This window comes from Vipera ursinii (assembly GCF_947247035.1).
Source record: "Vipera ursinii genome assembly, chromosome: 3".
NCBI lineage: Eukaryota > Metazoa > Chordata > Lepidosauria > Squamata > Viperidae > Vipera > Vipera ursinii.
In genome coordinates, this window is record NC_139516.1 from 123,189,296 (window position 1) to 123,204,410 (window position 15,115).

The following is a 15,115-nucleotide window of genomic DNA, read 5'->3' on the forward strand; positions in this document are numbered from 1 at the left end:
CCACGCCCACCCAGTAAGCCACACCCACCCTGGCCATACCCACCCAGCTCCCTGAGGGCAACCGGAATGCTGATGTGGCCCTCAATGAAATTGAGATTGACACCCCTGCCCTAGGTCTTAATTCTGATGCTGACAATATTTGTATTTATTAAGAGGCTCAAAGAAAAGAAATAAGAAGGAAGATAAAGTCTGGGTCTACAGAAACCCAGACCAGAATAGAAGCCATTAGTCACTTCTTTTAATTTTACAGAACTGTTGGGACAATTGGTATAGATAAAATGATTTGATAACACCAAATGAAAATAAATGCTAATAGTATGAATATTATTATTACTATTTTCTTTCTGTTCTTGTAGAACTTGCTCCTTGGTTACATGTGTTCAGATCGAAAAGTGCTGTTGACTTCTCTCAAATAACATTTGATCCAAGACAAAAAGAACTGATTGTTGGGGCAAGGTGAGATGCTATTTTAAAAATGTACCTTTTATTTTTCAAATACGTTTGTGGTAACATAAGTGGTTTATATTTCTCTGTTATCCTGTGTTTTTAAGGCATGGGTAAGCAAGCTGGCAGTTTCCTGAGGTTTTGGGGTTTTAAGTTTCCATCAGCCCTGTGTGGTTGTTACCCAAAATGTTGGGGGGGGGTATATTAGCTGAATTAAATTTGATGTATAAAAAAAATGGTGACTCTTGTTATTTATGATTTTCTACACTCGATATATGACAAAGGGCCCTTTCCAATTTTAGTATGTAAATTCAGGCATTTCTCTGAATACATAAAGGATGAGCCTGCATGTGCTGCGTCATCTCAGTGCTTCTTTTGTCTTTTATTACCATGGTGTAAATTGCATTATAGATTGCATTATTTCAAAGTAGTTTTCAATGCATTGTTTATATTATCTGATTAAAATGGTTAACACATTATTTGAAAAGGTAGGGTGTGCGACGGCTCAGCAGTTAAAGACGCTGAGCTTGTCAGCTGGAAAGCTGACAGCCCAGGTTCGAGATCTGAGCACTGCGCAATGGGGTGAGCTCCCATTATTTGCCCCAGCTCCTGCCCACCTAGCAGTTCGAAAGCAGGCAAATGAGAGTAAATAGGTACCACTTCAGGGGGAAGGTAACAGCATTCTGTATGCCTTGATGTATAGTCATGCTGGCCACATGACCACAGAAACGTCTTCGGACAGTGCTGGCTCCCTCAGCTAAGAAACAGGGATAAGCACCGCCTCCTAGAGTCGGACACTGCTGGAGAGGGGAAACCTTTACCTTTTGTTACCTATTTGAAAAAGTTACAGGATTGAAAAAGAAAGGAGAAAGGTAAAATTCTTTACTAACTCTCAGGAAGTTAATAAAGTAATTTTGAAAGTTTCATTTCCCTCTTGGCTTCCTGACTTTCAATGCCTGAAAATAATTGCAGGCTTCAGGGTGAGCTTAGAAAAATAACTGCTTTAGAAAGTCAATAGAATCTAGTTTTCTTAGAAATGCGTAGAACTTCAGGCAAAGCTATACAATCAGGTGAATTACATGACGTAGTAGTTCTGGCTAGAATATGTCCATTCTGACTGGTAGCATTGAGTAACAAGTTTCCCTTGCCCCCTCCCAAATAATCAGCCTAGCTTGAACATGTGGCACCTTTTATTACTTTAGCTGAGAATCGTTTCTGCTGACTTACTAGCTTTCAGAGAATATTTTATAAAGGAAAGTTGTGAAGCATCTCATCTTATTTTAAAGCAGGGGTGTCTAATCTTCTCAACTTTAAGAATTGTGGATTTTAACTCCCAGAATTCTCCATCCAGCCATCCATGCAGGCTGGGGATTTCTGGAAGTTGAAGTCCATAAGATTGGGCACCCCGAATTAAAGTGAGGACAGATATGCCAGCTTAGAAAGATTCACATCATCTTCAGTGAGTACCAACTTGCCTACCTCTCCTGAGGTGATTAGTGGAAACCAGACACATCAGGTTTGAACCTAGTTATAAAGTACACACCAGTGCTCTCAAAATAGTTTTGAAATTGTATTTTAAAAGTTTGCAGTACTTTTAAATTAAGTGAATGTGGATTATAAAATGTATTATAAAATGTGGATTATAAAATGTATTACTGATCTGAAGCAAGGGATGAGGGATCAGAATAATGGATGAGTTAGTATTCTCCTGCTAGTATTTCTACACATATAGTAACTTGCATTGTGAAGCTGGCTAAAATGGTAGAAAAACCTACCGGAATTGTGCAAGTTCTTTTTTAAAAATTATTTTTCTCCTCCCTCTTTCTAAACTGGCAATTTCCGTTGAGGTGAATTTTACCATTCTGCTCTAAATCTTAGGTTCTTGCTAGGTTTAATCAACCCAGCGAATGAAAGCTGCAAATAGTAACAGAGCTACCTAAATCTGCAAGGCAGAATCTTAATTTATGATTCAGTTCATGCTGGTGTCCCCCTCTTATTATCCTAGCTTTGGTTTGAACCGTCTTCAAATTCTACCTGTTGTCCTAGAGGTTTCAGGTCAAACTGAATTTTAATAGTAGTGCTTTCAGGAAGTGGCTTTGGCTTCAAGATGATTGAAGGTTTGCTTTGCCAGTTGGTTGATTTCTTTCTTTCTTTTTCTGTTCCTTTTTTTGCAAAAAAACCCAAGAGTTTTTGCAGACAAACAAACAAACAAACAAACAAAGACAAGAGTTTCCCTGAAATGTTTTGATTTAAATAGAGTTTGTGGTATCATCAACAGTAGCATGGACAGACCGAAAGCCTTAATTGCATATGTTAAAATTGTAGTTCTAATGAAAATTTTACGTCATCCTAGAGACATTACACATAGACCTCAACTTACAACCTCAACTGAGCCTGCCAATCTTGGTCATAAATTGTAATGGTTGCAAAGTGAGTTATCCTGTGACTGTCCTGATTTTACAACCTTTTTTGTGGCAGTGATTTGGCGAACACGGCAGTTGTAAGGGAAATCCATCAGTCCTTAAGCAAACCCATTGTTTGCTATGGGGCGTTTTTGCTGGAAACCAGAAGTAAATATTGGTTTTCCTCAGAAATTTTGTAAATTATGGTCCCAGGACTGTGGGATGCTGCAAATGGCCAGAAATGTGGACCAGTTGCTGGGTGCCCAAAATGGCATTGCATCATAACTGTGAAAATCACTAAGTGACCTTGTTGTAAGTCAAGGACTTACCTGAACAGTTATGAAGGAAGACAGCAGAGGGAATTACTTTTTAGCCTAGTCCTGTTTTCAAATGCAACCTCACTTTTAAAATACACTAAGAAAGAATTAGTTTAAACTTGTAAGCAAAATAATAATAATAATAATACAATGATCAATCTATATAGTCAGTATAGTCATAAAAATGTCTAACTTTATCCCAGTGAATAGCTCAAAGCCCCCATGAGAAACTGGAGGATGAGAAGAGACTGTTTTGCTGTTAATGTAAGAAAACCGTATGTTTTGACTTTCCAATGGCAAAAACATCTATAGATCTGCTTTTTTTTGACAGCTGCCTCCCAGCAACCCCTGTTAAAGGAAGCCAGAAACAGCTCTTGCAGACTGCTGGATATCTCCTCTTTCAAGCTTCCTGAACGGGCGGTGAACCTGCCTGCCCTGATCCTCTTTTAATCCTACTTGGCTCACTCATCTATTCCCTCTCTGTTTGTCTTTGGCTTTAGCCCAATCTAGCTTTAGCTCTGCTGCCCTGGCTGGCGACCTATACACAAATCAAAACCGTCCAAAATAACAGGCTATAAAAATGATTCTTTTGAAATAAGTGTCCAAGCCAAATGCTCACAAGTATAAAATTGGACACATTTGCAGCGTAAATGGTAGGATATCAATGCTTGCAATAAATACGGCTGCATATTTTCTCACTTCCTTAAAACAGTGGCAAGTTTCAAGAGCAATTCTGTTGAAAACTTACATTGTTACTTAGCCTCTTTCATATGTAACCATAGAAGGAAGAGTATTGGTGGGCTTCCCGCTGAATTCGGGATTATTGTGTGTCTCTTGAAAAGGTGAGATCAGAAAAGCAGCTGAATGATGAATGTCCAGCATGAGTTTGCCTTGTAGTTTTAACACATGACAGATTTATTATCCTTGGAAAAAGAGTCCAATTGAAACAGAAACCAGAGTTTTTATTCCAAGTTATGTTGGACATGAAACTGGTCTTCAGCTGGATATGACTAGAGTGGTTTGAGGGACAGAAAAGGTGAAGATTGGGAAGACAATTTTTGAGACTGAGAAGTGAAGAGAAAAGTGCTTTTCTTCTCTGACTTTGCAATGTTTTCCCAGGTGCAAAAAAACTACTGCAAGGAAAAAAAATCTAAGTAAGATTTTCAAACTGAAATTAAATCTTCCCATTCACAATTTTATAAACAGTCTTTGTTCTGTGCAATTGAGGATTGGTCACCTATCGGAGATTCTTTAACCAGTGGGTTCTACACTGAGCAGAGGGATGGACTAGATGATCTCCAAGTCACCTGTCAAAGCAAAAACATCCAATGTTTGCCTGAAGATCATTTGAAGTGTTTTGTTAGTCGGAAGCATGACATCATCTTTTGAAATGGATAATTATTTGATGCCTGTCTAAGAAAATGTTTAAATGGCTGAATAAGAAAATGCTTAACTAAACAGACTAAATTAACTTGCTAAACCATCCATGTGCAATGATTTTTCATGCTTGTTGTCCCATAGATTGTACCTAATAAAAGAAAATATTAAATGAATTTTTAAATGCTCTAACACTGTGGTAGTTGTATTACAATCTAGGAGCCACACGGGATTGTATAAATAATGCAACTTTACATTGAGCTGGGACATAGATACTTTTAGCCAAGTTCTTTGTTTTCTCCAATTGACAAAAAGGGCCTATCACATTAGTTCCTGAAAAAGAATCATAGCTGTGTGGTGAAACCTATCATCTGCATGCAAAGAGTCAGACTGAGGCTGGCTATTAGCACTTAGGAGAGCAGGTGGCTGGTAATGAGAAATACCCCTGCTGCCAATCATAGTAAGACATGGCAAGGACAGACGGGCCAATAGTTTCATTTGGTGGAAGGCAGCTCTCTAAGCATCTGACAATGTACCCCTGGAACAGCTGAAAATTGAAATGCACCGGAGCACATGCATTCACCACTTAAATGTAAATCTACCAATGAAAACATACTTATCACTGAAAAAATTTAAATGTAGACTTTTAATTAAAACATTAGATCTCTCCTTAATGTTTGGTTTCGTCACAGTAGAAGCCTATGTAGGTATAGTTCTATAGAATTATACACTGAAAGGGAAAGCTCAAATTAAAATCTGAGTTTGTAGAAAATAATATGCCAGAGCCATCTTAATTTAGGGTTTTCCTGTCATTATAAATTTTATACAACTGCTATCTGATTTCATCCATATACTGTGTTTCCACCCTTACATTCTATGTCAGTGATGGCGAACTTATTAGAGACCGAGTGCCCAAAACCCGCCTTGCCCCTGCCCCGTCCCCACCTCTCCTGCCCACAGGGCCACCCACCACCTCCATGGCACACCACACCAGATCGCCCAGGCGGTCCAGCAGCGTTATGGCGGCCATACCCTCTGTCCGCGCCCCGCAGCATCATCTGCACGCGATGGGATGCGAGGGCAGTCTTGTCCTTACTTCATAGCTGCCATGTCCTTGACTGCACTGCTCCGTGCAGGCTGTGCCCAGGGCGACTCTCCTCTGGGGGGGGCTGCTGGTGAGGGGGCCACAGGGGGTGGTGGAGCTGGGGTGATGGCGTGCGTGCCCACAGAGAGGGCTCTGAGTCCCACTTCTGGCACGTGTGCCATAGGTTCACCACCACTGTTCTATGTGAGAATGTGCCAACACTGTTCTATGAGAATTTTATTTATTTATTTTAATTCCATTTATATCCCGCCCTTCTCCGAAGACTCAGGGCGGCTTACAAGCTTAGCAGTAGCCTTCATTCTATGTATATGCCTGCTTATTAGGGCTTTCAACCCCCCCCAAGCGGCATTATTACAAAGTCAGCTTAATTGCCCCCAACAATCTGGGTCCTCATTTTACCTACCTCGGAAGGATGGAAGGCTGAGTCAACCTTGAGCCTGGTGGGACTCGAACCTGCACTAATTGCAGGCAGCTGGTGTTACTTAAGGAGGCATTAGCCCACTGCTCCACCAAGGCTCTGATAGGGATATGAGAATGTTGATTCTCATATCCCTATCGTTCTTAGCTCGGTCTTTTCCTGTATTGACTATTTTTTTAGCTCTGAAATGTTCTTACTTGCTCATGTCCTCAGCTCTTGCTGCCAAACACAGTCCAGCATCTGAGCTTTTCCTCTCCCCTCTTGTCACATTCCCCCCTCCAGCCCCGGTCCTTTCTTCCTGGAGCTGGCTTGTGCACCTCTGTGCTGTTGCGCTCAGAGTGGACGGTCCATTTTTGCAGATGTTAGTTGGGCTCCGCCCTGTGGGTCTGGCTATTGGGCAGCTGTTCCAAGGAATGGCATTCCTTGTGATATCCTGGGACCCCACCAAAATTGAAACTCCAGATCTCGGGAGAGAAGAAAAGGGCTTGCATATTTTGAGGCATCTTTTCACACCAGGCTGCCTTTTTAGTGGCTACCATTTCCATGTGCAACTAAGTCCTGTGCATTCCAGTCTATAACAGTGTTATTAGCAGAAACCTTAGAGCTGAAGAATCTTTGCGCATGTCTTCCTTCCCATTCTGTTCTCCTTTGACTTTGTATTGCCTCTTGTCCTGTGGCTGCAATCTCTAAATTGAGGTTTAGGGTACTTGAACAAAGGGTGGAGCAGGGACTGACTTCTGTTTTAAGTAACTATTCTTCACCTCATGTTGTAAATGAGGGCAGAGGGCAAATTTGTACCAGGCTTTTCAGTGGCACGACATGAGCAATAATAATGAAAATGTTTATAGAATGGCTCTTTTTCAATCCTAATTGCAATTAAAATGTGGGTGAATTGTCTGGAGTTCTCTTCCTCTCCACTACCCCACAACTGAGTAATAAAAGCGAAAACAAAAAGCCATAACTACACACTTTCAAAATTCAGTCATTTTGTTGGTGAATTTTCTGCTCAAGATATTGGAGAGCTTTGGAGACTGGGTGTAGACCATGGTTCACAGCTTCCCCACTGTTATACTTTGTTATATATTAAGGATGTGGGGGTTTCCATAGTCACTTTGTTTCAGTCTTCTATAAATGATGGCTTAGGAAAGGAGAGGAGCAAAACAAAATAAATGGAAAAGCAAAAAAACAAACAAACCACTATCTCTTTACTTTGTAAGATTAGGACCTACAGTGAATTAATTTCTAAAACAATTGGTGTGTGTTTTCTAGAAAGCCAGGCTCGTTCTCTGAATTAATGTAGTTATGGAGAATTGCAGGAAAAGAAAAAAGGTAGAGGTGGGGAATGGAGTGAACCGTCAAGGAATTTATTTTTAAATCTGCATTCCTACAAAACTGTGATGATCCGCAGGTTGTTGGAGTCTTAGAAAAAGCAACCTGAAATAACAGCATGACTTACTTACATCTCCCACGCTGCTGTGATGAAATTGGCTCTGGGTATGTCCTCATTATATTAATGCAAATGAGAAAATACCTGTGATCTTTCAAACTGTGCCTACTTCCTTTAGAATATAATGGTGTATCTCACTAGGATCTGTAAAAAGTACAATAAGTACTGAACTGCAGCAATCTTTACCAGTAAAGTGGCAGTTGTATTAGGAGGGAGGGAGGGAGGGAGGGAGGGAGGGAGGGAGGGAGGGAGGAAGGAAGGAAGGAAGGAAGGAAGGAAGGAAGGAAGGAAGGAAGGAAGGAAGGAAGGAAGGAAGGAATGAATCCAGAGTAAGCTCTGTACTTGAGAAAATATGGGGCTCCTAGTCATGCTTCCATTTTGCTAATGAGCCTCAGGTATTAAGGTCACATGTAGAGGGATGAAACTCGATGGCTCTGTGGGATTGTTAGCAAACAACAAAACCAGAATTCTCTAGAAAATTGCCTTACTTTTTTGTGCCAGTCAAACTACTCTGTAGAGGGCTTCAGTTTCAGAACCAAGAATATCTTTATTTCTTATAATTTCAGTTATATAATCTGCATAGTTTGAATAACTGCTATTTCCCTCTTTTTCACTCTAGAAATTACTTGTTCAGGCTGCATAGTGAGGATCTTTCTCTAATCCAGGTAAGCTTACCCATATGGTAATTTTAAAAAGTACAATTTTCATCTTTTTAACTTCATCTTTATTTATAAAGTCAGTTAAAATTTCAGCCTATGATTTGACTTACGATGTATATTGGGGTGGGCAACTAGGGCTACTTTAACTACCTGTGGACTTCAGTTCCCAGAATTCCTGAGCCAGCCATGGCTCAGTCCAGGAATAAAGAACTTGAAATTCTGTTCCTGTTTCTTCTTAGTTTGATTCCTTTCCATGTAAATCGATTTTTATTTTATGATAGAGAAGCTATTTTATGATAGAGAGGCTACAGTAACAGTCATATATAGCATGGAATTGGTATAGCTCAGAAAGCGTAAAGGTAGTAAGAACAGATTCAGTTTCCCTTCTAATTTCATTCTATTGAAAAATGAGGGGAAAAGCATCCATTTCAGTTATTTCCTTACCAGGTAATGAGGAAGCAGGCCTCCATTTTTTGTAATTCCACTCCAGAATTTGAGATTGACAAAGATTCACTTTCTCATCGTCACCACAATTCCAGATGATCCAGAATGGATTGGGCCAATTTATGGAAGCATTGATTTGACCCTTGAAGTGCATTGTGTCGCCTTTGCATAGTCCCAATGATAATTGAAATGAAATTGCAGCAAATCTCACCATGTTGGAAAGGCTGTAACTAGACAAGCAGTGTAACACTTTGTCTGCTCTCCAATAGTAAAGTGTTAATGCATAATTTCAAGGTCTCTGCTCTCTTTTCTTCTATCTTGTTATATTTACTTTAGATTCAGATGGGCAACCCCTCAAATAGATGGGTATCTTCTTTTCCACATAAGACCAGCATTTTATTCATTCATTCTTCTTTCGAACTGTGGGAGGCATGAGGTTTTGTTGAATATAATGGAGTAAGTGGATTGAGAGTGATTGATCTATCCTCACCTGCTTACTCCATAAAATGCCAAACTAGACTATGGGTTTGTCTAAGTTTGCTAGTGGTCTCAACCTCAGACAATATAACAGTTACTCTGGATAGAATTGAATTTGTAGTATCTCCAATATTGGGATTGGATAATCTTCTGTTAAAGTTTAGTATTATAGCTGTTTTCCTCTGCAGGGCCGGGGGGCTGATATACACAAAAATGGCAGTCTCGGTTGCATTATTGTGGCCACATTGTTCACTTTTGTTGAGTACAGCCTTGCAAGGTTCATTTGATAGCTCACTTCATGAGCTGTCCATGCCTTGATTGGTTGTTTAGAGCTTTCATGCAAGGGGTGTTAAGAAAAATTTGGATTTGCCAGTATGGGGAATCAATTTTGACAAAGCCAATATAAGTGTCAATTGCCAGGGAAATCAGGAGATTCAGGCAGTTCAAATGAGTTTAAAGATTTATTGCAAGCTTAAGCTCTCTACAAGAATCTGAACTACTAATGGTCAAGGTAAATTAGCGGGAAGTTAAGAATAGAAAGGAATTCAAGGTGGGCTGGACTTAGTTCTCGTGTGGGCGTGTAGGGACTCATGACTGATGATGCATTTGACCCCTCCCTCAGGTTCAGCCTGGTCATCTCTTACAATAAGCTCCATCATGAATTCTCTTGCCGTTCCTACTTTTCCTCTTTAAATCTACCTTCAAACATAGTTATCTTGTTTGGCTCATAACTAATCAAAGTATCATTAGGTTAGTGTTCTTATTTTAAAACTCCACATAAACTAATGTGATCATGGCAGCAAACTGTAAGAGTCTGCACTTTGTAATTTTCATTGTAGAAATTGGATATTACTTGTACAGACAAAATCTCCCTCTGGATTTAATGTGTCATTGAATTATGTTTACCTTCGGTCTTTAAAGATGCCTTTGTATGCACATGCAACACCTGCTTACATATGCATCCAAGGACAAAAACAATGAATAAGCCCCTTTATTACAAAGAAACTTTTGACTCTGGGCATGCGTTTGTTTGCACTGCAAAGGTAGCTGCCATTGTTATATGATGAATGAGTGGAATTCTGATGTGCCTCACATCAATAGAATAAGTTAGTCACTGTTAGCTTAAAACCTATTGATTTTAACAGAACTCAAACATAACATTCTGGGTGGTGGCAAGTATGTCCAAAGCAGCTGCCTGTACTTAAATTCTCATGTTCAAAAAAAAAAAAAGGAGGGCGGAGTCTACTGTTGTGCACACGTTTTATGAAACAAATGCTTAGGGCTACATATAATAAAACAAATATTTTCATTGCATATTTTCCAGAAGATTCACCTATGTTCTATAAATATTTGACAGTATAAACTCAACTGAAGTTTGGTCTAGTGCAGGGGTAGGCAACCTTGGCTCTTTTATAACTCGTGGACTTCAACTCCCAGAATTCCTGAGCCAGCATAGCTCAGGAATTCTGGGAGTTGAAGTCCACGAGTCATAAAAGAGCCAAGGTTGCCTACCCCTGGTCTATTGGTTAAGGCACCAGGCTAGAAACTGAGAGACTGTGAATTCTAGTTCTGCCTTAGACAGGAAAGTAGGCTAGGTAACTTTGGGCCAGTCACATTCTCCCAGCCCAGCCCACTTCAGTGGGTTGTTTTTGTGGGGAAAATAGGGAGGAGGAAGGAGTATTAGGTATGTTTGCTGCCATGAGTTATTTATAAAAAAAAATAAAGATGGGCTAAAAATAAATGCATAATAAAATAACAATGCTAAGTGGACATGCATAAAATTACACTATAAGTATGTACATGTTTAGGAAAACCGTGATTCAATCATGGCTCCCTGCAACATGTACATTTTTTTGGTGTATTTCCTACGATACACATTAATGACCAACTCTGATGGACACTCTGGCTTCCACTTTCAAAAACAGAGTGTATGTGAATATGTGAGAGGTGAGGAATAATTGGATTACCCCCTGAATTGTATTTCATGATACGATAGTTAAAAACTGGATGTTTTAATTTTAAGTCAGAAATTCAAATTGGATGTAATATTTATTAAAAATTGGATGGCTAATTAAGTGGAGTTTAACTTTTCTTATGTGCTTGGAAGACACTTGGTCATGTCAGAACAGCCCATTTTGAAGTTAAGTTGAAATTGCCTCAAACTCGAAATAAGGCATGCTGAGCTTAAAATATTTTGATAATATTTTTATATTTTGTACATTAACTTTGTTGCATGCAAAGGAGAGAGGAGGCAAGGGAGATCCTGGAACCCTAATTATTTAAATGCAATTTAATGCTCTACTGTGTTTAATTCCAGTTGTTGTTGTTTTACTGATTATAATAGATAGTTTGCAAATTTGTTGAGGAGGGATATGTTTCAGAGGTTGAGAATTTGGTTTTATTTATCCTTATTTTATTTTTGATCTTGATAGTTTATAATATTGGGTGCAGCACAAGCACACCTATATATTGTGCGATTCTGGACTTTAGAGAGATATGAATATGAATTTAAATTTCCTTTCTTCCCTCCCTTCCATCATTTTTAACATGTTTGTAGTTTGGCTGTGTGTTTTTTTGGGGGGGAGAAAAGAATAAAATACTATTTACCAGTCCTGATTAATAAATATTACAGTAAACACATGCAGGTTTCACAATCTAAACTTTATTAATATATCTTCTGCTGCTTTTTCTTTCTCTCCCCCCACCCCCTTTCCCTGGCATCATGCCAATCCTTTCTGGGATAAGCAAAACACACAGAAAGAATCAGAAATCATAATGCAAATAAATTAAAAGATGAGTTAAAAAAAACAAGAAAACTTAAAATATAGATTATGCCAGCATCAGTCACAATACTTTTCTATATATTCCTCTAATTGCAACCCAGTCTTGCTTCCACTAGATTAATACACTGTTCAAATGTTGCCTTTTGTTCTTTAAACTTTTCATTTCTCTCTTTTTCAGGATCTCATCACCTCTGCTCAACTGTATCTTTCTCAACCTTCTGCTTCCTTTGAAGCCATTCAATCTTCCTTCATGTATTTGTTTTGTGATTCAATCCTTGTTCATTCTCTCTGTATGACAAACAACTTCAACATAGCTACTTTGTATTTGTCACTTCTTTTGTACTCAACCTGCATTCTTGTTTTATGTGCTTTTTATGTAACCAATTCCCACTTCTGCACGTTCAAGTTTTGTGTTTCTCTTGATACCGTATACCCAATGCTCACTCCCATAAAACAAAATGGGCAAAAAAATTGCCATTTTAATTTATTTAATAGATTTCTGCAATACATCATATGCTATCCACTAAACATCTACCAGAATTTCCTATTAAAATCTAATAAATTATTTACAATTCTGTTCATTTTGTTGAACCCTGTTTGTTTTTCTCCTCTTTTCCTATTTCCAGAAGACTTTTATTTCCATCAAAATCACTCTGCATTTTCTTTTCCTGTTTATTTTTACTTTGCTTTGCTCTCCATAATTATATTCTTTGCAGCTATCTTTTTTCCCTTTTCCCTATAATAACTTTTGTAGCTACCACCCGCTAATGTGTCTTTTTCTCATCCACAGTCACTTTTATATCATCATTCCACTGAAGATTCTTTTTCATGCCTTCCATTACCACATTTCACACTCGTCTGTGACATTGTGTAACTTAATTCATTTTGCTTCTACATCCTTTTTTAATATTAGAAAAAAAGAGATTCATAGATTAAATAAAATAGAATGACTTTCCATTCATTCTGTTGGGAGGTAATTCTACCTTCAAATATATTTTTCACAAAAAAGCTCATACCTTTTTCTGTAGTCATTCTACTTTTTCTTTATTATCACTTCTTTTTTCCCCCTTCATATCTCTTTTTCCCAAGATCTTCTCTTGGCACCCTGAAATAATAGTCCCACATTTAGAACCTCTTATGATCCTTGTATCCTTCACTAATTCTCCAGTCACTCATGCTTTTTAATTTGTTATTTTGTTGTGTGCATATGTGAATAGATTTATGCTTTAACGACATACCTGAAACATACCGTACTTTTTCTAAGTGGATGGTTACTGAACAGTTAACCATTAGTGTTCATTTTTACTCCTCTGAAAGGCTGAATCACTTTTTCTGTGTTCTGATTTTGTTCCAGTTATCAATCCATGCCAGCTAACAGATTATTATTTTTTTTTTGCTTTGATTGCATTCATTCAGAATGTTATAGTTTTTCTTCACCCCGTCCCTGGTTCTTCCACTGTTACTGTTCACTGAAGCATATCATGCAGTTAATATCAGCCTATGGATTCCTATTTTCATATACACCTGCATCATTCCAAATAACATTAATTCATATATTCTAACATACATTTTATCTCTTTCATTCATCATTAAACTGATACATTTCCTTCCATTGTATTCAAGCTTACATTAGCAAATCACACCACTTTCATTCAGATATATTACATCCTTTAATTTTGTAGGTTTTTTTAAAGTTTTTTTTAGTTTAGGCATCCTACTTATTTTTCTTTCTTTTCTTTCTTTAAAATTCTTGGGTTTTTTTTGCTTTTTATTTATTTTACATTCTAAATCACAATCTCCTTTTTGATGTGCCACGATTAACACCTGATGCAGACATAGAAATTTACTTTCATATCAAACTTTTCAAATCAAACTTTTCAGCAGAGCTACAAAAGGTGTAGACTAAGTTACCAATTTTATTCATACCCATGTAGGACTAATAGCAAAGATGGTGTCACTCAGTTCTGGCACATTTTGGGCAATGTGCGACAAGTGCACCAAAGCCCAATTTTATCCAAAGTGTGAAACAGAAGGGAAATATAACCAGAATGGAAGGAAAACTTCATGGAGAAAAGATAATATAAGTATATATTATTTAGATTTTGTTTGGTGTATTTGAGTGACTAACCATGGAGCCCAACATACTCACTTAAAGATGGGATCGTAACTGGAGTAATGTAACTAATGTAAAGACTACAATTCTGTTGACTTTTGCTCTAAAATTTTGTGACATGGAATATTATATAGGGAAAAGCCAAATATGCTTATGTTGAACTCATCCCTTGGCAACCGTATCATTTTCTTGGCAGCAGCATAGCAGTAGTCTTCCATTATTTTTTTCTTTATTATTTTTCAATATCTCCTTCTTAAGGTAGAGCCATTGCATTCCTGCTGGTCTCCTTACTCAAGTACTAAGCAGTCCTACTTTGCTTCTAGGCCAAGACAAGGTTGAACAGATGCTTTTATTTGCTAAGGTTTTCATGTTACGACCTAACCTTTTTTGTGCTTTTTTTTTCCTGGTAGCTATTGTTGCAGGTTCTTCACTTAATGAGACTATGGTACAAAGTAACCCAGATGTTTGAAGGCTTCATTTCATTTGCCAATAGCTGTGTAGCCTTGCCTCGTTCTGATTACAGAATTTTCCTGACAGAAGATTGCAACATTTGCCACCAGCTCAGCAGTAGTGCTTGAGAATCCTGCCAAGCCCTACTAAAGGGTACAGCTGGAATTAAATGCCAAATATGTTCGAGGACATTTTGACACAGCTTGAAGTGTTTTTTCATAGTTGCTTCCCAATTGCATATTGAATAATGTCCAGTGCATCTCTGAGATGCTCAAAACTGATAGATGTTAGCATCCTAACTAAAAGAGAAATAAAATGAAGTGAAGATTGTTCCCAGGCCTTTGAATGAACGCTAAGCCACGTGGTAGGCTTTTTAGTGAATATATCCAACAGCATTGAAGAAGACAGATCCCATGTTAAAGATTATTATTGCAGTATTGGCTATTATTCAAATGCCTAACTACAATTCTTTATTGCATTTCTCTTTGCAATAAGATCATACTGACAAAAGATAACAAAGATCGAAAAGGGCAATCAGTATAATCAAGGGTTTAGTTGTTTTTTTTAATTACATGAAAAGGTTAAAATATTTCAACTTTTTAAAATATGGAAAAATTACCACAAAATAGGTAATGACAGATGTTTATAAAATGATTTTATTAGAATTATGTGATGAAAT

At 38.0% G+C, this 15,115-nt stretch overlaps 1 protein-coding gene across 1 annotated transcript in view; it reads left to right on the top strand.

The window, feature by feature from the left end:
- The window catches only part of SEMA5A (semaphorin 5A), a 199,978-nt gene that overhangs the window by 96,695 nt on the left and 88,168 nt on the right, over positions 1 to 15,115 (top strand). The window contains exons 3-4 of the mRNA XM_083360625.1: positions 357 to 456; positions 8,130 to 8,175. Coding sequence (XP_083216751.1) covers positions 357 to 456; positions 8,130 to 8,175 — 146 coding nt within the window. The remainder of the gene's footprint in view (positions 1 to 356; positions 457 to 8,129; positions 8,176 to 15,115) is intronic.